General features: G+C 44.5%; 1 protein-coding gene across 6 annotated transcripts in view; it reads right to left on the bottom strand.

Moving 5' to 3' along the window:
* Window positions 1–22,983, bottom strand: part of PAX8 (paired box 8) — a 133,431-nt gene extending 110,448 nt beyond the window's left edge. For all 6 annotated transcript variants that reach the window (XM_085635370.1, XM_085635372.1, XM_085635374.1 and 3 more), the window contains exons 1-2: window positions 22,875–22,983; window positions 22,000–22,175 (exon numbers count right to left, since the gene is read on the bottom strand). In XM_085635370.1, the coding sequence (XP_085491496.1) occupies window positions 22,000–22,024 (25 nt within the window). In that variant the 5' untranslated portion in view covers window positions 22,025–22,175; window positions 22,875–22,983. The remainder of the gene's footprint in view (window positions 1–21,999; window positions 22,176–22,874) is intronic.
* Window positions 22,984–23,346: the final 363 nt, after the last annotated feature.

The following is a 23,346-nucleotide window of genomic DNA, read 5'->3' as shown; positions in this document are numbered from 1 at the left end:
TGGGCAGCAAGAGAGGTGCTGCTCATTGAACAAAGACAAATATACACAGACATCAGGAGAGACGTATCTCGTTGACTATAGAAACGCTTACAATGAAAGCAAGCCTGGCTGTCTCGAGGCACTTTGGTGCCATGAGCAATGTACATCTTTTACCACTCTCCTTCTTCTTGGCATCCATGCAGCTACACTGCTGTCCAAAGGAGGCCTCATAGAGAAGAGTTTGCATCGCCTTTGCATTTCAATGGCCCTGGCCACAAGAGAACCTCCTGTCATTGACTATAAATAGATAATCTAACAATGAGGGGAATGTCACTAGCCATACAAATATGGAGAGTTCCTTCTAAGGGATTAAGAAATATATACACTGACATCAAGAGAGATGCATTACCACCTATAGAAACAAAATCATACCAATAGCTTAAAAGATGCTGCACAGTGACAATAGAAAAATGCACACATAAAGCGAGGTATACAGTCTCTCACTGGTCAAATAAGGCTATACCGAAGGTCTTCAAAATTAGGGCCTTAATAGATCCCGGGGGAGGGGTGGGGGCAGCCACTGTCTAAAAGAATATTCATGCTGATAACAGTGCTTTGTTTTTACTGAAAATAAACTAGAAGGGCACTAAGCTGCCCTGTAATGGGCCACCACTAACATATTTTGCTGTTCATAACCTGGCTGGGAGTAGGTCTCACAGTGGGAGGGCCTCTGAATGATACTTGTACACTTTAGTAAGACCTCTATGTTATCAATAATGTTATTGATTGTATTTTAAAAAGGTATAACTGCAATATTGAAATATATATATACATAGTTAAATATTGTCAATTTGATAGAATAATTGTGAAAAAAATACTCTTCCATTCGGAGGAGGGTTGGGCATGATTTTTTTAAACACTGGAGTGGGCGTGTCATTAAATAGTTTGAAGACCACTGCACTATAACCCGACAGCAAGACAGATGTATCCCACTACTCCCATAACGCTGTACACTGACAGCTACAGCGATGTTTATTTCAGTGGCCATATTGACACCCAGAGTGACCAGAGTGATGTATTTTTCTCGCCATAGAAGAGTATATGGTGGCGAAAGAGATGTGTCTCACACCAACCAAAGAAGAATGTACTCTGACATCAAAGAGGTGCCTTCCACTGTCAATATTCTGGTGGACGAAAAAGATGAGACACATAAACATATAAGCAGTCGCACCACTGCACTTATCGTAGTGAGAGTGGTGCTTTTAGCTGACCATACAGATGTATACTCTCACAGCAGTATGAGACTTCTCAGTGGCCATAGAAACATGTGCTGGTAGAAAAAGAACTGTCCCTCAGTGGTTACAGAATCATATGCAATGACAGCAAGAGAGGTGCAAATCACTGACTATCAAAACGCTGACGTCTGTTTTGAACTGGAGATCACATATTGATATGAATCTTGACAAATTTAAACTAGACTTCGATCCTTCTGAGGTTGGTAACTTGAATGCCATTAAATTGAGTGCCATTAAATTGAGTGCCATTAAATTGGACATGAGTAACATTTATTATTTGGGCACTTAGAAACGACAGAAGTGTGGTATAAAGCAGTGTGTTGAAAACAAGTAATTGGTATGAACAGTATTAGCACACTGTGAGCAAGAGATGGGCATTTTATTAATAATTGAAATATATGACCTGCCAGCAGTAGAAGGACCCCTTGCTAACCATAGAACATATACATGTTACAGACAGCAAAAATGGTGCCTGTCACAGACCATAGAAACATATACAAGGAAAGCAAGAGAGGTGCCTCTCGCTGACCATAGAAACATAACCACTGACAGCAAGATAGGTGCCTCTCCCTGACCATAGAAACATGACCACCGACGTCAAGAGTACTGCCTCTCAATGACCATAGCAACAGGTAAACAGACCGCAAGAGAGGTGTATCTTACTGACCATAGAAACATGTAAAAGTTCTGCGAAGAGGTGTCTCTCTGACCATTTAAATATATACACAGACTGCAAGAGTGGTGCCTCTCACTAAACACAGAAACAAACACATGGATAGCTAGAGCAATGCCTCTCACTAACCATGGAAACATACACATGGATAGCTAGAGGGGTGCCTCTCGCTAACCATAGAAACATATACACAGACAGCAAGAGGGGTGCCTCTCACTAACCACAGAAACATACACATGGATAGCTAGAGCGGTGCCTCTCACTAACCACAGAAACATATACACAGACAGTAAAAGCGGTAACTCTCACTAACCATAGAAACATACACATGGATAGCTAGAGTGGTGCCTCTCGCTAACCATAGAAACATATACACAGACAGCAAGAGGGGTGCCTCTCACTAACCACAGAAACATACACATGGATAGCTAGAGCGGTGCCTCTCACTAACCACAGAAACATATACACAGACAGTAAAAGCGGTAACTCTCACTAACCATAGAAACATACACATGGATAGCTAGAGTGGTGCCTCTCGCTAACAATAGAAACATATACACAGACAGCAAAAGCGGTGCCTCTCACTAACCATAGAAACATACACATGGATAGCTAGAGGGGTGCCTCTCACTAACCATAGAAACATACACATGGATAGCTAGAGGGGTGCCTCTCACTAACCATAGAAACATATACACAGACAGCAAAAGCGGTGCCTCTCACTAACCATAGAAACATATACATGGATAGCTAGAGCGGTGCCTCTCACTAACCATAAAAACATATACATGGATAGCTAGAGTGGTGCTTCTCACTAACCATAGAAACATATACATGGATAGCTAGAGGGGTGCCTCTCGCTAACCATAGAAACATATACACATACAGCAAAAGCGGTGCCTCTCACTAACCATAGAAACATATACATGGATAGCTAGAGTGGTGCTTCTCACTAACCATAGAAACATATACATGGATAGCTAGAGGGATGCCTCTCACTAACCACAGAAACATACACATGGATAGCTTGAGCGGTGCCTCTCACTAACCATAGAAACATACACATGGATAGCTAGAGTGGTGCCTCTCGCTAACCATAGAAACATATACACAGACAGCAAAAGCGGTGCCTCTCACTAACCATAGAAACATACACATGGATAGCTAGAGTGGTGCCTCTCGCTAACCATAGAAACATATACACAGACAGCAAAAGCGGTGCCTCTCACTAACCATAGAAGCATACACATGGATAGCTAGAGGGGTGCCTCTCGCTAACCATAGAAACATATACATGGATAGCTAGAGGGGTGCCTCTCACTAACCATAGAAACATATACACAGACAGCAAAAGCGGTGCCTCTCACTAACCATAGAAACATATACATGGATAGCTAGAGGGATGCCTCTCACTAACCATAGAAACATATACATGGATAGCTAGAGGGGTGCCTCTCACTAACCATAGAAACATATACATGGATAGCTAGAGGGGTGCCTCTCACTAACCATAGAAACATATGCAAAGACAGCAAAAGCAGTGCCTCTCACTAACCATAGAAACATATGCATGGATAGCTAGAGGGGTGCCTCTCGCTAACCATAGAAACATGTACACAGACAGCAAAAGTGGTGCCTCTCACTAACCAAAGAAACATATACATGGATAGCTAGATAGCTAGAGCGGTGCTTCTCACAAACCATAGAAACATATACACATACAGCAAAAGTGGTGCCTCTCACTAACCATAGAAACATACATGGATAGCTAGAGCGGTGCTTCTCACTAACCATAGAAACATATACATGGATAGCTAGAGCGGTGCTTCTCACTAACCATAGAAACATACACATGGATAGCTAGAGTGGTGCCTCTCACTAACCATAGAAACATATACATGGAGAGCTAGAGGAGTGTCTCTCTCTAACCATAAAAACATATACATGGATAGCTAGAGCGGTGCCTCTCACTAACCATAGAAACATATACACGGATAGCTAGAGGGATGCCTCTCACTATCTATAGGAATGTACTTTGATAACAAGAGGTCCCACTAAGAGACCATCGAGACATACACACTAACTTTCAGTGAGGTGCATAATATTGGCTGTAGAAACTTAAACCCCCGGAGCTGCTTTAAGGTGATAAGACATGCTGTGATTGGAGCGGCTACTTTGAAAAGCGAGAACCTGATGGGTGTATACAAGCATGGTTTTTATTTGGTTTTCTGATAACACTGCATGCACAGAGCTTTCTCTCTTCTAAAAAGTGTTTTGTAATTGTGACAATTTGTGATTTCCTGCTTCTTTTAGGCTATTGTATTTGGACTACTTATTTATTGAAAACGTTATAGCCAAATTCATAATTGTAAACTTCATATTACTGAACCACCCTACTATTTTACATTTGAGTCAACAGTTGACAAATACTAATCTTATTCGGTTTTCTCTAGGTGCATTTCAAAGTGTGCAGCTAAACCTCAAAATCTGACTTTTGGTTGAAGTGCTTAATGCTTATTTAATTTTTAACAGAGGTGCACACAGGTAACAAACTGGCTTACTCAGTAGGAATCCATGACATCACACAAGGATTCATTGACATCATAGGAGGATTCTCTAGCATTGCAAAGAGTCTTGATGATGCGAGAGCAATTAACTATATCACAATAAGGCTCCACTTACCTCACAATAAAGAGACCACTAGCACGAGAAAATCAACTGACATTGCAATAGAAACCTTTGACATCTGGGTTTCCCGATATAACAAAAGTAAGCCCATCACACAAGGGTTCTTCGACATCACTCAAGAACACACTGACTTTATGATTGCCTTGAATCTTTGCAATTTTCTCATTGTACTGGGACCAGGCCTAGATAATGCTATGACATGCCATATGCTTAGTACTTCCAATAGATGAATGCTGCTCACCAGTCATCTTTAAAAAATTTCTTGTTTAACTCCTCAATATCATTGGAAACCAGGACCTCTTGTACCATTGTACCACTCTTATACCACTAACACTGAGCTCTTTGCGTCACCAACCATCAAGCCCATATCATTCTACGGAAATATATATTAAACAATACGGGTAACAGAATTTTTGCCCACCGCTAAGTATCCCAGTTATTGATCAGTATTTTTCTTTTACAATCATATAAGACAACAAAATACTGAGATATCGACAAAAGCAACAATTCAGAACAAATCTTCTTGATTGGTTTCTTTAGTTGTTTTTATTCTTTCTTCAAGTTTCTTCTCCATGTTAATAAATCCAAATCAGCCTTAAATACTGTAAGCAGTCAGACAAAAGCCAACATGTGTTTCGTGTTCTACTGCGCTTCTTCAGGGCTTAAAGTTCTGATCTTGGAACTTTTTATTTATTCACTCCAATTGCTCCAATTATTAAATAATTGACTTCATCCGTTATTATTCTCCCATAAATTTCTTTAAGGCATGTAGTGATTCTTCTTCTATGTCTGCTTGCGGTTTGACTCCTTCTGCATAGTATATCATTCAGCTCCCCCTTGATACGGGTCGGCGACAGGCTTGAAGCCTCTTGTCCTTCTCCTTCTGTTCATTGACATGGAGAATAAACTTGAAGAAAGAATAAAAACAACTAAAGAAACCAATCAAGAAGATTTGTTGTGAATTGTTGCTTTTGTGGATATCTCAGTATTTTGTTGTTTATATATATGTGTGTGTACAGCCAGATTGTCATTTTTAAGTGAATAAGTACTATATAAGAGGTCTAACTGAGACTGCTTTCCTGTCATTTACAATGCTAAATTCATTTACAGGATATTTAGCTTCTCAAACAAATGAAAAACTTAAAAATAACATTTTCTCTTTTTTTCAGTGCTGGTAAAAAAGAACGCATTCACAATGACAATGCTGCTCTTAAACAACTTATCAGCACACCTGACAAGCTCACACTTGCACGCCCAGCCTTGATCAAGCTTCTAACAATAAATCATCCTCAATGTGTGAAAATAAACATTATAAACGCAGGAACCGGTCAACAAAATAGTCACACTGTCCTGTATTGTACTTTCTTTCTTAAACTATCTCTTGTTAACCCTACTATATAGTGTCAATGAGCAATAATATAAAAGCACCTTTTAGAAAGCATAATTTTAATGTCCTTACAATGAGCTTGGCATGACAAATGTAATTTATAATAATACACATTGTTGCATAAAACTGATTTTAAATATTAGCACACTAACCCCAACAGAAACACACATTTCTCAAAACATTAATAGACATAACTGTAGTCTTAGGCAGATAATAAATAGCAACTCAACTCATGATGCTCATATGCTCCAAATGTTTCTAAAGAGTATTAAAATCAATTAAGAAATCGTGTAATACAAAAACATATATATCGTAAGTAGTATGCGTAATATGGTCCTACTTTACCATTGAGGGGTTCAGGTGACATTCATAAATAACTCAGCGTTCAGCTTCGAGGTTTTTGAATGTCATCAAAACCCCCTGATGGCAATATCGGCCCATAATAAAGCTACTTAATAAGATATATACATATATATATATATATATATATATATATATGCTTTCGGGCATTGTGGATATATATATATATATATATATATATATATATATATATATATATATATATATATATATATATTCCAACCACTCCCGACTCCTACTACAGTAATCGGACTCGGACACAGGGGTAAGCTTCACCATCCAGCTCTTGTTTATTTCATCCGCTTGACGCGTTTCGGCACACCTGCCTTTCTCACAAATATATATATATAGTCAAGGTCAAGTGCCGAGTCAACTGAAAAAAGAAGGAAACAACACACACATGCAAGGTGATCATTTGTGCTCAGCACACAACAATCGACTCAGCACCCCAGCATTATTTCTTAGTTTAGTGTTCCTGACTCCAGAACGTGCTCCAGAAAGTACTTTCCGACAACGTCCACGCCTAGGTAAATCACTGGAAGTGGATATTCGGCCACACTGAGCCTTTTACGTTACTATCCTTCCCTCAGCAGGGCAAACAAGCAGTGGATTAAGTTTATGGGATGCACTACACAAATCCATTTCCCTCGCTCACTATAGGGACCCCTGACAGCACAAAAGGATTCTGTGACATGATAAAGAAATTCACTGATATCACAACAGGAACTTCTGACATCACAAAAGGGTTCTGTGACACAGCAAAGGAAATCAGTGATATCACAACAGACATCGCGGACATCACATCAGGACTCCGTTACATTAAAATTGGGCTTTAACACAACACGAAAGTAGCTGAATGGAACACAGGGGGTCGCCATATCACAATATAAATCACTGCCATCACATTAGGACGTTATTACAGCAAACTTGTGTTTGATGACATCAAAAAATATAAGCGATTACAACACACAGGAGTTCTATGACATCACAAACAATACAATGCATCATGTATGGCCCAGTGACTCGATCAAAGAAAATGTTGACATCAACTATGAAGTGCCTGACAACATTCTGGCTCCCTCTCCTTGCTCTACCTTTGACCCCTCACACTTTCTTATCACTCATTTGACGTTCTATCCCTCTTGCTGGGACACTCGTGTGTTGCCTAAGCCGAGCCCATGACCGCCCCAGGGTGTGTCCCATCTAGGCCCAGGAAATAAAAGGTTAGCCCAGATTAAACTCGGAAAATTTCTGCCATTTCCGATTAAGCTTGTTAAGCAAAATTCCCAGAATTTCACCATTACACCATGGTGAAATTTCAAGTCTGTTCGGGTAAAAATCCTATTGCCGTGTTCCGGTAACAACATGAACGAAAAGAACGCAAGTGACCATTGTTCACAGCACTTGTAGTTTTTGTGTTACGAATGCATGGACAGAAGGTTTAATTTCGTACTAAAATATGGTGCCACATGCCAGATTTGCATTTCCCTAATTTTGTGTAATTTTTCCGAAATGTCATACTTGTCACATCTCCGATATCTGTTCCCCCTTCGGACCTCACCTGAACGCAGTGTACAGGAGCAGTGAGAATGGGCGCTCCAGGAGGGACGATGTTGCTGATGAGAGGTGAAGGCGTGTGATATGAGTTCAAGTAGGTGAATCCTTGGAAGGAGAGGGGACTGAGAACCAAAGCCAACCCTTTCAAGTAGCTTCCAACTGGATTCATACTGCAGCACGTGAGCAAGCAATCTATCCAGTTAATGTTGGCTTGGAGTGCTCCTCCTGGAAGTTAATTTTAGAAAAAATGGGCCATCCAGCCCTAAAAACAGTATGTACTGGCTCATTTAGTACCATTGAGTTGGGTAACAATAAACATCTGTTATTCAGCGCCAAGATACCCCATCAGGGGTTTACAATTACACATATTTTGTTATGTTGTTTACAAGCCCTTTGCGCCGTCGGTGCATCACTTTTTTTTAATACACAAGTGCCGCAATGGGCTTTCCCATATTTACAAAGCCATGTAAAGTCACCCTGTGTAACTTTTCATGGCCTTGTAAGTATGGGCCCATTCACGCATTACTCAGCGTGAAAGGGACGTTGCATGGGTGTTGCTGCGGGTGTTCCCACGCAACATCCAGGGAACTTGACGCATTCCCAGATTTACAATATTTTGCAAAACTGGGAATGCGTCGGAATCCTACGCCTCCCCTGAGGAGGTGTGGGAACGGCACAACGAGGAGAAATACTTTTATTTCTCCTCGTTTTTTCCTATCACGCATAGAAAGAAGAAAATGCCATTCATTATTTTAATCATCCCTGCAGCGCATGCACCCTTGCAAAATGACGCACGGATGCCTGACCTAGCGCATGGCAGCCAATTGTGCACCTGCTCAGGGGAAAGCATAGGGATGCGTTGTATTGTTGTTAGTATGATGTATCCCTGTGCTTTGAAAATGACGCAGCATGGCTCAGCTAAATGGCTTGTGGCCCCGCGCTGCCTCGTTTTCTTGTAGATGAGGCCCCCAGTTTATAGCCCACAAGGAAATGTCAGAAGGCCCAAAGGGCCAGTCACGCCCTGCTTGGGAGCAGAACTTGGTGCTAGAAGCCCAGGTTGCTCTTTTGCAGGTGCAGTGACTCCCGGGTCAGCGCCCAGGTGCACTTTTGGACACTTTAACAAAAACTATTTTATACAAAGGAACAATCTGAATATACCGCTGGCTTTAAACTTTTTCATGACAGGCCTTCCCAGGCGTGAAAAACTTTATTTTTGCTTACCAAAACAGCATCATAATATTTTATCACACTTATTTTTGTAGAAGATTAAATATTGTGAAAAGCTAACACATTGCAATGAGGCTTGAAGGCAAAGCCCTTAAGAAAAGCAGGGAAAGGCTGATACTCATTGTTTATTTTTAGCTTATCCCAATAAATATGTGCCACGGAAACCACTGCACGCTAGACCCACATTTCAAGTGAGGACAGAGCAAAGCAACTTCAAACAAAATCCACAACTACAAACTGTGTCGAGTTTTCATTACATTAAATGAGTATGGTAAAATAAATATAGATTCTGAGGTAGAAGAAATGTTAAACACACTTCACTCGAGTTGAGGTCATATATTTTTGCAAGAAATCTTAAAGAAAAATATTGCTTAATGTTGCCTTTCATTTCTCACATTACCCAATGTCATTTTCAAACATTTAAATTTTTATTATTACTGAATTATTTTCTGTTGCAAGTGCATTTGCAAAGTTCAACCGGGTTTAGGGGCACTTTTCAAGGGGTTGTGGAAGCTTCAGCTCTCCCTCATGCCACAGCGTCATGCTCCCTCGACTCCTCTCCCCCCTCCCACCCCCCTGGGGGATACATCTGTTAAAATAAAATGATTAATTCTTGTGAGTTTGCTCTCACAGATGTGGCCTTGATCTATGTCAAAATTCGAAATGTACAGGAACCATAGCATTGCACTGACTCAAGGATTTCAACTAAGAGAAAGTAAAAAAGATATAATACCTGCCCCATAAAAAAAATATATCCCTTGTAGCATGTGTGCGGTGGTGCTAAATAATGCCACTTTGAGGGTCCGGTGACATTTATGAACCATTAGCCCGCTTAGCATCTTGTCACCGGAAGTTTGATGGCATTACAGGACCATAGTGCACAGTTGGTAAGTATTCCCTCTCTCTTTGTCGTCCTCAGCTTTCATCGCTGCCTCCCTTTCTGTGCAAACGTGTGCATGCCCGTGCGTGCAAGGGGTGTAGCAAAGGCCCCCGCAGTGTGGGGTGGTCCCCGGAGCTCCATGGGGCCCCCTCAGCACAGTACCCTGGCCTGAGAGCTCCTGAGCGAGTCCGGAGGGGGACTCTCTATGTACTTTGCAGGGGGGACCCCTCAAGTTTCGTTTACGCCAATGGCGCGTGCGTGCGCGCACACACACGCAAAGTTAAAGGACAGTTATGGTTGCAAATTAAAAATCCCAGACCACTGAAATGAGCGGGTTATGGTTAGTGCCAAAATCAATAACTGGCACTACAGTCATGCAAACCGTAACTCAGACACCAAATGCAGGGCTGGCCTCAACCTTAAGACGGCAGACGGAATCACAAATGTAAACAATGTTACACAAGATTACATATCACAATCCCATTACCACTTTGAAAGAGATGGTCTATGTTGTATTAGTTATTGGTTTGAGAATGTGTTGCTGTTTAACTTCATGTTGCCTTTAGATGGTATTAGTTACTGTTGTAAATATTGTGTGGTCTTAAGCAGTGCATCCGGTGTGCAAGTAATGGCTTGCACAGATGCTGTGGGAGTTATGGATTGTGGCACTAACCATAACTTGCGAATTTCAGAAGCTTTTGGTGTTAATTTGTAATTATAACTGCGTTTTAACGGTGGTTTTTCAGGTGGAATCCTGAGGGTTTTTTAAAACATATTTAAAGGGTTGTAACCAAAGCTAACCATAATTTAATTGTAACCTTTGTTTTCTTAGTACATTTTTTAGGTCTCATCTGACCCAGCGCATGCGCTGGTCTGGCGAGACTTATTGAGAGGGCTCCAAAAAGTGCTACCAGGCCAGCCTAGAGCTACAGTGCATGTGCACGGGCGCGCGCGCCGCGCGTTCCCGCGATTACTTTCACTTTCCGCTTTGATGTTTGTTCGCGATCACTTTCGGGGCCGCATGGCCGCTTGGCATTGCCAATAGGTCTCGCTTTTGGGACCTTAGAAGTATTTAGTTATGCAACTGTTGCATGGCTAAACACTTATAAGGTCCCAAAGGCGAGAGCTATTGGCTTTGCCAATGCTTGTCTGTTTTTGTATCATATACCACATCAAACAGTTCCTTGTTGATAGCCTACTGTGGGTGGCATACCCCCACTGCGCATAGCCTGTGGCCGTCTGAGCAGCAGAGACTGGCCACAGGGCCCACTCCTTGTGGCCAGCCAGCCTCGGCTGCTAACAGTCGAAGGCCACGCGCAGAGGGGGATGGCCAAGAGCAGCAGTAGTGCACCAAATTATTTTTATATTTTCAGGACTCACATTTTGAGTGCTTGGTTAATGAATGTTGTGACCCCAGGGAGGTCGAGGGATTGAGAGAGGGTCTAAGATTTGAGAATCCATCATATGATTCACAAATTCCGCAATAACTTTCATTATTTTAATATAATTGTAATGCCACACGGTCTTTGTGGCCTCCCACTTGGGCCTTGGGGGTGAATTCTCTAATATTAGTGCAGTTGCCCCAAGTGACATGGTTTATAGTGCCGCATTTATTTTGACTCATTGCATATCTATCTATATGTCTTCCTATCTGTCTGTCTCTCTATCTATCTAGCTCTCTATCTATCTTCATGCCATGGCAAGGAAAATAAATAAATCCCAATAATACCTTATTTAGAGCAACTGAACAAATAGGAAGACAGTCACACATTTCTTACTAAGGTTAAATTCCATTTTATTATCACAGTACAGCAAAATAGTCTTGAGAAAACCTCCCAGACCCTGACTGCCTCGCAGATGGCATGGTTCCACTGACGTTACACAGGGAAACAACACTCCTGTAAGTCACAAGGTCTCTTCAAAGAGATGTCACACCTCACTGCACACATTTACACTGCTGCATCCTGGTTCTGGATTCATTCCTTGTCTTATAACAAATACACACAGCAGAACGCTATGCTATAAGAGATGTATGCAGAGGGGCAGAGGGTAATATGCTATTGAATGCCATTGTTGAGGGGGGGGGAGGGGCAACATGACTCACTGAAGGCTTCGACTATCATGTGCCTGCCTTGGCTCCTCCACATAACCAACAATTGTAATAAATGGACTCTGAGTTGAGCATTTAAACAAAAAAAAGGATAATGTCTCTAAAGTACTGAAATCCTTCAGTTAAGGTGCATTCTAACCCAAGCATTGGCAAAGCCAATAAGGTCGAGTCCGGAATAAAACATTTAAAAAGCCTGCTGCAGTAAATGAACAAAGCAAAAAAAAAAAAAAAAAAGATTACAGTGCATAATGCATCTGTGAGATAAAGAATGTAATGTACTTCTGAGATATAAAGTAGTGCCTGGAGCACTGCACTACAAGCACTCCATGGGAGGCGGAATGATACATCAAGCAGCCAATAGTTTGAGGTAATAGAAACACCACCGATTTACATGTATGGATGCAATAAACCGTAGTGTGATGTGCTAAAAATATTGCTTAGATTATTATTTTTATTATTATTACTTTTTTTATTGTTATTAGTGTTGGTGTCACACTTTAAGGGAAGTTAATACACCCGGTATACTGCATACACCCGGACACATCAGACTCCTGAAGTTTACATCAAACTGCACGTCAAACAAGCAGAACACCAAATGCAAAATACCTAAATGAATATTAGGAAGTAAACAACCACATGCCAATGACAGCACATAACAGACATCTTTAACAATGACCCTACCCAGAAACCTCAGCACGTCAGTTTACTAGCGGGTGTAACTATTTCATTGGCACTTGACCTTTATAGCTGATGTTTATTTTTTTAAGTAGTTTTGTATTGAGATAACTAGAAAGACAGGCAGACAGAAAGAGGGGGGAGGCAGATACATCAGAAAAAAAAGGCAGATGGAGCGACCGATAAATAAATACAGCTAGCCAGACAGGGGGACAGCTAGGGAGTCATGTAGACAGACAGAAAGGGGACATAGGGAAAGACCCACACAACCAATGCAAACTTAAAAGAGAGCTAGTCAGGAAGGCTGACGCGGACAGACAACGGGGGAGCTAAAAAGACAAGACAGAAAACTAGATGGAGAGATAAGACAGACAGGAGGGAAACCATCGGCATGTGCAGTGCAGTGACACCAGGGTAGGTAGACTGACATAAATAACCAAGCAGAGAAGGGATGAACGTGCATTCACGCCAACAGATGTGAGGTAAGGTAATAAAGACTTGCTCGGACACACGTGGGCACTACATATGTTCTGCGGCCGGGGCTCGGTCCAACCCTCCGCCGAGGTGTCACGTGATGGGCTCAGTGCGCAGACTCGTCCCAGCAGAGAGCCAGTGCATCGCCCAAGCTTCCTGCCCGGTGTCAGTGGACATGTTCTCCACTTCCGGTCTTGCACTTCGTCTGATTCTGGACATTATCCTCTGTTGTGAACATGGGCCCCCGAATTATGGACATGCACCCCCCCCTGGACTCACCTGTGCTCTAAGGGACACCCTGCCGCCTCACCCATGTTCTTCCTTTCTTTTCACACCCACACAACAGCTCTTCCGGGGTCCTCCCCACATACCACCCTTCTCTGCCCCCCCCCTCCATTTGCCCCCTGTCCCAAAATGCGTTTAATTAACTCCCAGTTCTTATCCGCTCACTATCTGAGCTCGTAAAAACCTTCTTTAAACACAAATGTTGTGGCTGACATCTGACAATTAATTAACCCCCTCCCAAGGAAGAGAAGATCCTGATTTATGGGCAGATAAAAAATCTGTTTCATGTGACAGAGTCGAAATAAATTCCTCCAAAGTGGCATGAAAAGCTGCCAGTCAGAGGGGCGAGCGCCCATCCGTCAGCGCTGCAGTGAAAGCGCCAGGGGCCGGGCAGACACTCATCTGCGCCGTTCAGAGGACGCCTCAATTAGCTGCTAATTAATGCTCATTGAGGTGCCTGATCGGATGGTCACCAAACGCGGGCCTTATAAACATTTTCAAACTCCCTTTGTGTCCCCTCCTCTCGCCCCCACTCTACACTGCATTTCGTAGTGCCTGTGGCCCTCGAGTTGTTGTTTTTTTTCGGAAATTCACAAAGATAACCCCAAAATTCAATTTCACGACCATTATACCATTTTGTTCCGAAATATTTTGTACATATTTTCTTTAAATCGGCTAATTATATCTTGGAACAACTGAAACACACACAACCCGAGGCACTGAAATACAGTAATATAATCAAAACTACACAATTATGTTGGTCACAGTAAAAGTCAGGATTTGAACCCAAAATTCTGTTTAAGCCCTGGGTCGCACACCTCTATTCTTAAAGCGCGTCATTATTTCTAGAGACTATTACATTTACTGCAAACTCATTGGCTGGATATATGTACAACCATGATAAAAAAAATAATCACTGATCGGAAATCCATATTTAATGGGATTTTTAATCTGTCCATTGTCGACAGCCAATAACTGCCCTGCACCAACACAAAATCCACCTTTTAGGATTCCGTTTCTTTCGAAAATTCTACAATTTCTCATAGTGATCGAAGGTGTGTGTGCATAGAATTACATAAAATCACTAAATACATACAAAATAAAACTTTAAAAATGCCCGAATATTCAGATAAATAATTGTAATCCTGAACATTGCGGATGTCATGGTCACTGCTAAAAAAAATAAAAGGAACACATTTTACATGACGGAAAGTTCAGCAATTGTCTAAGGCATTCCTTTAAAGTTTAAACTGTGGCATAATCTAAGGGTTATGTCTCTACCTGTACGGGGTCGGGAGGAAGTTCGGGGCGGGTACGTTGTGGTTCCCACCAACCATCGCCGCAGGTGCTGACAAATGTATGTGAATTATTAAAGATAACATTGGTTTCTGATTAAATTGTCGCCGACTAACCGAGATAGGTAACTTGTTTCGAAGTTTTGCAATGTAATAACGAATATTTTTCGTGCTCCCGTTTGGCGCCCCTCCCGCCCTCTTTACTGGACGACAATAAAACACACGAGCGAAGCCCCTTGTGTGGTGCTTGGCATGAGGGGTATATTTTTTAAACAAGGCACAAGATGTCATCTGAATATATATCTTTTTACAATTTAAATCTATTTGTATTTATTTTATTTAAAGCAGTTTTATATAGCGCAAACTTTACCCAAAGGCGTCAGAGCGCTCTACAAAAGAACCAAGTAAGTTACATAAGTACCCAAGATACACTAAGCACGCTAACAAGTTGCATATATGCAGTTCCAACTCTATTTGCATATTTATATTGTAAAAAAAAAAGGGTGTCAGTGTTAGTACTACAAGTTGAAAATCTGAAATCAGTGCCGTTTTGCCGCCAGAAAACTCTGCTACACACCTGGAGATCAGCAAATGATATGGGGCGGGTATGTAAATAACCTGCCACAGGTAGAGTGCCGTATTTACTTAATTCTGTACAAAAAGCGCCCCGTTACTCAGACGGTGAACTACTGGTATAAATCCCAGATAGTCTAAGCGCTACTTGACAATGTACATAAAAGTAAGTCCTATACAGATGTACGAAAGTACTTAAAATAAATACATAATCCTGTGTCCCTTTGAGCTACATTTCGTTCTCTCTATTAGTTGGAAAACAACCTAAGTTCCCAGGAGACCTGTGGTCATTCGAGGACACCCGCTTGGATATCTGTGATGACATATAATAAAATTGATGTAGAGCTGATACCTGGTGGTGGAAGCGGGGCTATGGGACCATCCGGTGTCATTTCCAAACACACCATTTAAAAGGGAACAGTCTTGGGCTGGCGGGTGCTGACCCTAGGCCTCGGTGCACGCGGTGATTTCTTTTTCAGTTGTCGCACCATACAGCAGCCTGAAGTGCTGCCGGAACCGAAGAAGAGTGTTCTAGCCGGACCTAAAGGCAGGCCACTGTGTGAGAGCCGAAAATAACCGTTGGAGTGGAAACTCCGGAAGCTCTTCAATCGTCTTTTTATACATTTTTTTTGTTTATAATTTAGGGGCTACCTATTGTGAAGTATGAAGTAGCTAAAACAATTAAAACATATATAACCGCGAGCGTGTATATTTAACACGCGCGCGCGGCGCCCCTTAGTACACAGGAAAAGCATGAACTAACAGCAGCATTCTATTCCATGAACTTATCACTTATGGCGTTTATTTTATATTCTTCACCCCTATGAATTGATAGAAAAAGAATAACATTTCCAGCAGTTATTTGCTGCCATATATATTAAGACATATCTATATATACACACACCGCTCATTGACACACACACATATATATGTATATATATATATCACAGAATGGTTTGTAAATGTCCGGAACTCGGACATGGCAATATAGGACCTCGTCACATTAAGGTTTCCCTATATGTTTTTTTTTTTTTTACATGTTCAGTTTCGAGAAGAAAACTTGAAAATGCTTTTCTCTCTTCAAAGTGCAGCTTACAACGAGCACAGACTAAAATTAGAATATTTAGGTTTTGGTCATGAACAAATTGCTGATAAAACACTGAAGAACGGTGAAGTCCGGTGGATTTATGCGATTCTCTGGCTGCAGTGTTTACCACATAATTATGTATTTACTGCATTTGCCACATACTTTTCAGATGTCACACAAAATCTTCTTTCTAGTTAAAATGGATGAAAATAATACTGCGAGAGAACGAGCTGCAAAATGTTGCCCCGGCCTTTACCACATAACTGAGATAACATGTGCAGAGGAGACTGCAATAATGGCAATAAAAATGACATTTCCCGGCGAATCATATATATACATATATGGTTTTTTTTTTACAGTTCCATGGGAGAAGTATATATAATAACAACAACACACACACGATGCGCATTAGACGAGTGCCTGTGTGTAGGGGCCCATTTATATTAATCAGTCGAGGCCACTCGCTATAATTGGCCACAATATAAACCCTGTCACACCCCTCCTCTCGCCCAGCTCTGACAAACAAGCTCTATATATGAGTAGTCCATAGCGCCTCCGACATTAGCAGGCGGGAGATGGATGGCGCTGCCGCGCGCCTTGGCCCTGACCTCTCTGATGAGGACTAATGCTTGGTTTACACAAGTGGAACTTCATATTTGTCTGAAATATTGATCCGGGCGCGCGCTGCTGGCCGAGATCAATGAGGGAAGTGTATCTCTTTCTCTCTATATAAATCCGCAAATATGCCCCTCAGGGGATAAACTAATCCGGCGCTAATGACCCCAGGAAGACACAGGCGGCATGTTGGGCAAATAAACATACGGGGGAGGGGGGCTTTGAAGCCCCTTACCCGTCAGCCCGATGGAAGGCCTCTCAAGACAAAATTTACTGGTTAATCGCCCTCCCATCGGCATACCATATTACCAAACACTGTTGCAGTGCACCCAGGGTGCACGAGCCACTGGGGTCCCTTGGCGTGTACAGGCCCAACCCTCCTGCCCAGCAGGTGGTAAAACCCATCGCCCACGCGCTGCTCGCCCCCGGACTCCGGACCCCTGCTGGACGTGTTAACATGGCGCTCGTGTTATCCAAGTCTGTCACAGATTGGCCAACGGGGCTTGGGAAAAGCTGTGTTCTCTGCTCTAAATCGTAACCGAAGAAATTGGGATTATAGTGTAACCTCGAACAATTTACGTTTTCTGTTTTCCAGAATAGCTGTGTATATTTTTAGCAACAAAAAAAAAAAAACTACATATAACCAGAGTAACTCAGGCGTGAAGCCTCGCCCAAAGGAGCAAATGTAATAAAAGTTATAGTACACTGCCGACCGATCTCGTTTTTGTTGCGTGGAAAAGTGATCTATATTAGATCGTTTTTCTCCAGAATGCCCATATATTGAGTGTTGTAAACACACCTGTGTGTGTCTTTGTGCGTTCGCACACACGCGCTCGCCAAGAGAGTAAGTACAGCCTATCAATGCGATTCTCTTTCTATTTCCTGGTTCGTCACGAGCTGATTTTGCACTCTTTCTATGATGTCACCAACAAAGAAACAGCCCCGTCCATCTCCTTGTGTGGGCTTCTAGGTGATATGCTCAAGCTCAAACAATGAAAACAGTGCAGCTGTAAAAGCAGTTGGCAAAAAGAATGATCCATTTAATAATAAGCACGATGATAATATCGTGATGTGTATCCGTGATTATTCTTCTTGCACGGACGGTAGGGAGTTCGATGTCACATCCGTGAATTATTTTCCATAAAGTGTGAGAATGAGGCAATCACTGTGAAATATCGATCTCAAACACCGGGGAGTGCTGTAATTAGTGCTCTGCAGGAAAATATTCTACAGTATTCTGCAGTACTGCTTTCGGTGAACATTTTTCTGTTTATAAATGTATGCATTATAAAAAATAAAGAATAGGTCACGTGCAATAGGTGAATAACGCTTGCTCGGATTTCTAGTGGCATTTAAAAAATACTGGCCCTCGGATACGTCCTTTATTAAAGAGACAACCGTAAGCCTCAAAAGGATTACAGGCCCAAAGCACACGCTTTCAAAGTATGTGATAATGAAAATAATAATATAATAAGAAGGAAAAGAAAACGAAAAATAATAAAGCCAGTGGTAGCGTCATGCTAACGATGAACACGTCACCATAAATATTACTACTACTAAAAATCATAATAATAACAACATTGGTGTAACTGCTGGGTGTCCATGCTGACGACAATAACAGCAAAAATAAGAATATTAATCTTCATCGTCATCACTGCCACTGACAGCGTGTGAAGGCACGTGGTCTCCTCCCGTGGACACACAGAGGTGGAGGGGCCCCAGGCTGTGGGAAGCCCCGCGCCTGCTCCCGGCTCCGGACACACGCACCTGTGCTCCTCGGCCCACTTGAGCCGGGAGTTACAACTCTCTCCGCCTCTGTATCGATTCACCTGTCTCTTTATTCAGCCTCGATATCCACTTCCCGCTTTTACAAAAAGCAATATCAATTTTCCCCGAGTGCGGGTCATTATTCCTGGGCTCACGGTCCGCTGGCCCCCTCGCAGCTGGTGTCAGCGAGGCTAACGGATGACTGTGTGTGTTTCCGCGCGGAGCTGTCACCGCCACCACCCCGCCCGCCTGCAGCTCGGGCCTACTGTCACCCGAGGCCTCGCGCTGCCTGGGGACCCTACAAGAAACACTGAGGGTCGCCCCAAGCACACCACTGCCAATGACCCCCTACCCGCAACCCCCTGGGTGTCGCCCTAAGCGCACTACTGCTTGTGACCCCACCGACACACAGGCTTTTCACCATAAGCCCAGCATTGCCTGTGACACCCGTCCGGGGCCTATCACCCTAAATCCAGCATCGCCTGACCCCCAGCCCCGGCCTGACTCCCGAGGGTCATCGCTACTAGTGATCCCCAGGCCCCCAGCCGTGGCCTTCGGACAGGCCTTCTACCTCAATCCCAGAACAGGCTGGGACCCCCCCCCCCCCCCCCCCCACACACACACACGCCGGGCCTGTCACCCCCGCACTGACTGTGCCCCGCTGCCTCTATCCGTCACCCAAGGCTCTGCGCTCTATCTGGACCTGTCACTGCAGGCTCAGGACTGCCTGTGACCCCCACCCTGGGACTGCGCCCAGAAGCCCAGCACTGATCGTAGCCCCCAAATCCCCTAGCCAGCCTAGACCCAGCACTGCCTCTTCTCCCTCCCCTCACCCCAAGCTCCGTGCTGCCGTCACTCAAGGCCTGAAACCCAAAGGCCAGCACTGCCCTGTAATCCGAGGGCTGCCTCTGACCCACTCTCGACTCAGCACCGCCCGCAGCTCAGGCCCAGCCATGCTGAGTCACTTCTCAGAACTGCCCTGTCGTCCTAAACTCAGCACTGCCCTGTAACCCTAAAGCCAATACAGGCTTTGAGCCCAACCACCAGCCCAGCCTGTCACCTAAGCACAGCTTTGCCCTGTGACCAAATAATGTTACACTCACACTGCCCTATCCTTTTTACCTACGGGCCTGCCACTCGAGCACTACATTGTACCCTATACCACCTCACTGCCCTGTTATTCACCAGAGCTGCTCTGCCGCCCCAACCCACCGGCAGCCGGTGCCTGTTATTCCTGATCCAGTGCTACCCTGTCACCGCCCGGCAGTGTCCTGTCAACCGACATCCCGCACTGCCTGTCACCAGAGGCCAAACACTGCCCCGCCTCTCCCCAGCGCTGTCTGTGAACCCCACACTCAAACCTGATCTATGACCCTCACCTCTACCCTGTCACTTCCCTGTTTCTCCTGTTACCCCAAACCCAACACTGCCCTGTCACCCTACACCCAGAGCTGCCTGTGAACCCAACACCGAGACCTGCCTGGTCTCCCCCAAAGTATCACAGATTGCCCAGAACTGCCATGTCGCGCCTAAATCCACCACGTCACCGCCAGTACTGCACCTCCACTCCCAGCACCCCCTTCTCCCCATGGCACTGCTTGATGGTCTAATTCCGCTACTGCCCTGTTTCCACGATCCGGGTACTGTCCAATGTACCTGTCACTTCCCTTTGACCCCAGCACTGCCCTGTCACTCCCAGCACCGCACTGTCACCTAAACCCAGCCCTCCGCTGTGCCAGCCGCCTGCCATTCGAATCCCGGAACTGCCCTGGCATTCCATTCGGCGTGCGGTCGCGTGACCCTTTCGCTTCCTTGTTAACCCCAAACTGCCCAGTTACCTCAGCACAGCCCTGTCTCCCTAATTAATTACTGTACATTGCCCCCTTCGACTATTGCCAGTCCACCTCAGCCATTGCCCTGCCACCCCCTCCAGTAAACACCACCAAGAGCAATGCAACGGCCTCAGCGCGTGCTCACGTCTCACAGACACCAGTTGCATTCACGCTGCCGCCATTTACTTTTACCGTCAATCTAGTGACCTACATGTTCGAATGTGTATACTGCCAACATAGGCACACACCACACATGGAAATATACTCACACCCTGACAACATGCCTGTTTTATTTATCGCCGGCCTTGCTGCTTCACTATAAAACCTAAGTGTTTCAACATTTGAAAAAATCCACATTGCTAATAAGAGACCAAAACAATTTTAAGGTTAAATAAATCACAACATGTTTACAGTCCTATTCTGTCATGATTTTTCGCAATTTTAGTAAGGAACGCAGACTTTAAAAACCCGTAAAACGTGTGAGTCAAAGGGCGAACATGTATACACATGGGAATATTGATCACATACCCCCACTAGACCACACTCGAACTTCCACCCCATATTTCACTTGAATTTACGTTATTTTCATACTTTTCATACGACCCTTCTTCGTTTAGCAGTATTCGGGGCCTCATAAGGAGAAATACATGTTTGAACTTTGCATTAAAACTGTCAACGATCTGTGCAGTCGGCACACTCCTTGTTGTAAAAAATAAAAAAAGAGCCGCGTGCAGCACTTTAAATTAAAAACAAGTTTGCCATACTGACTCGGCATCTGAGGCTTTCTTCACCCTTGCCCTCACACCTTGCATCCTGTCTCTCACCCCGGAAGTGGAGAATGGCTCCCTGTCACTGTAATACACTGAATGATTCACACGAATGCCAGGATACATGGAATTGCTCTACCAAATAAGGCCGTCACGTCAAAGTGGTATCAGCCCCTTCCACAATCATATTAGTAATAAACCCGATCATATTCCGGCCCAAAAGTTCTGTCATGGTGCTTTGAGTGCCTTAACCAGTTTTTACACTTTACAGTTCAGGATTTAAGATCACAGCCAATAATTATGAATCACAATATAATGCGCTGCTCACTTTTTCAGGCAGATGTAGTAATACCCCAAGTCGTAAGGCACCCCAAAAGCCCTTACATCCCACCCACCCATGGGCCCACGACCCATGGTCTTCTTCTCCGACCCATGTCCCCCACACCCCCCCCCCAGGCCCCAGCGCACCTTACCTGAGCGGATGATGTTGTGGGGCATTGCCTCTCTGCTCCTGGGGGCGAATAGGGCGAACACGGGGGCCCCCGTTTCCTCCAGCGCAGGTCTCCTCAAAGGTGGGGCGGGGGGTGGCTTCAGGGTGGGGTGCTCCCGGTCAGCAGTGGGGGTACAATCCAGAGTCAGGCGCAGGAGACTTGGTGGAAGGGGAGAGACAGATGTCAGTGCCCGGAGAGGACCAGCAAGGCATTGGGGGCGGTGGTAGGGTACTCAGGGAGATATACCAACCTCTAGGGGTACAAGGGATTACACAGGATAGGCCGCACCCCAAAGAGATCAACAATGCCACCCACAGAGTGTGCTACAGCTCCAGGTGTTCCTACATACACACATAAAACACAACACCGCACAACTCAGAGCCGTGCCAACAGGAACTGTTCATACATACACACTCCTCCCACCACACACAACCTGTAGAGCCCCGTCTCTAAAGGCTACTTCCGCCAGCTACACTCGGTACACAACGAACAGGCCCGACCACCACAGGCACAACTTCCGCACACAGAGCCTGCACACCCAGCTCCCACTAAAACACACCACACTCTTCCACACAAACGCCACTGCAAAGACAGCTTCCGCCTTCGTGTACCAGTAGGAACACATCATACAACAGCACAACACCACACACCTTCTTCTCACCTACATCTCACAAGCTCCGAGACCGGTTTCTCTCCACACACACACACGCCACACCTGGTTCGTGCCACGTAAGTCGCGCCAAAAAAGAAGAATATATTCGCGTCCATTCTTCCTGTCACAGAAGCCGTTCCAGCGACAAGCCCTCACACATGCCCTTCACATAGGATGGCTTCTGGCCCCCATGCACCAAGCTTACCTGCTGGAACTGAGGGCCGCCGTCTCCGCGAGTGTCACCAGCCAGGGACAGAAGCCGAATGCAGTCCGCTCCTCCCTCCTGACTTTTGATACTTTGGGAAGTTTTTTTAATGCCCCCCTCCCTCCCCAATCAGAGGCGTTTGAAACTGGTTTGATCCCACCGAGGACCTTTCGCAGCAGCCTGGCAGGCCCAGCCGGCCGTTGATTGGCTGACAGGCTTTGGGGGCCGTGGTGAAGCAGGGCTCAAAAGGAGCTTGGGACATGGATGGGTGATTCCATGAGCGGAGGCACCGAGAGCAGGGACATGGCAGGGCCTGGGAAGGGAGAACGCGGGCCGCACGAGGCAGAAAAGGGTGGCAAGAGCAGCGCGAGGCAGATGAGGGACAGAGAGGAGGGACAGGGCGCCAAGGACAGAGAAGAGGGACAAGTGGGCTGATATATGTGACAAACAACACAGGCCGCAGCAAGACACA

This window comes from Triturus cristatus, chromosome 11 (assembly GCF_964204655.1).
Source record: "Triturus cristatus chromosome 11, aTriCri1.1, whole genome shotgun sequence".
NCBI classification, from domain to species: domain Eukaryota; kingdom Metazoa; phylum Chordata; class Amphibia; order Caudata; family Salamandridae; genus Triturus; species Triturus cristatus.
This window is presented reverse-complemented; position numbering and strand designations above follow the sequence as displayed.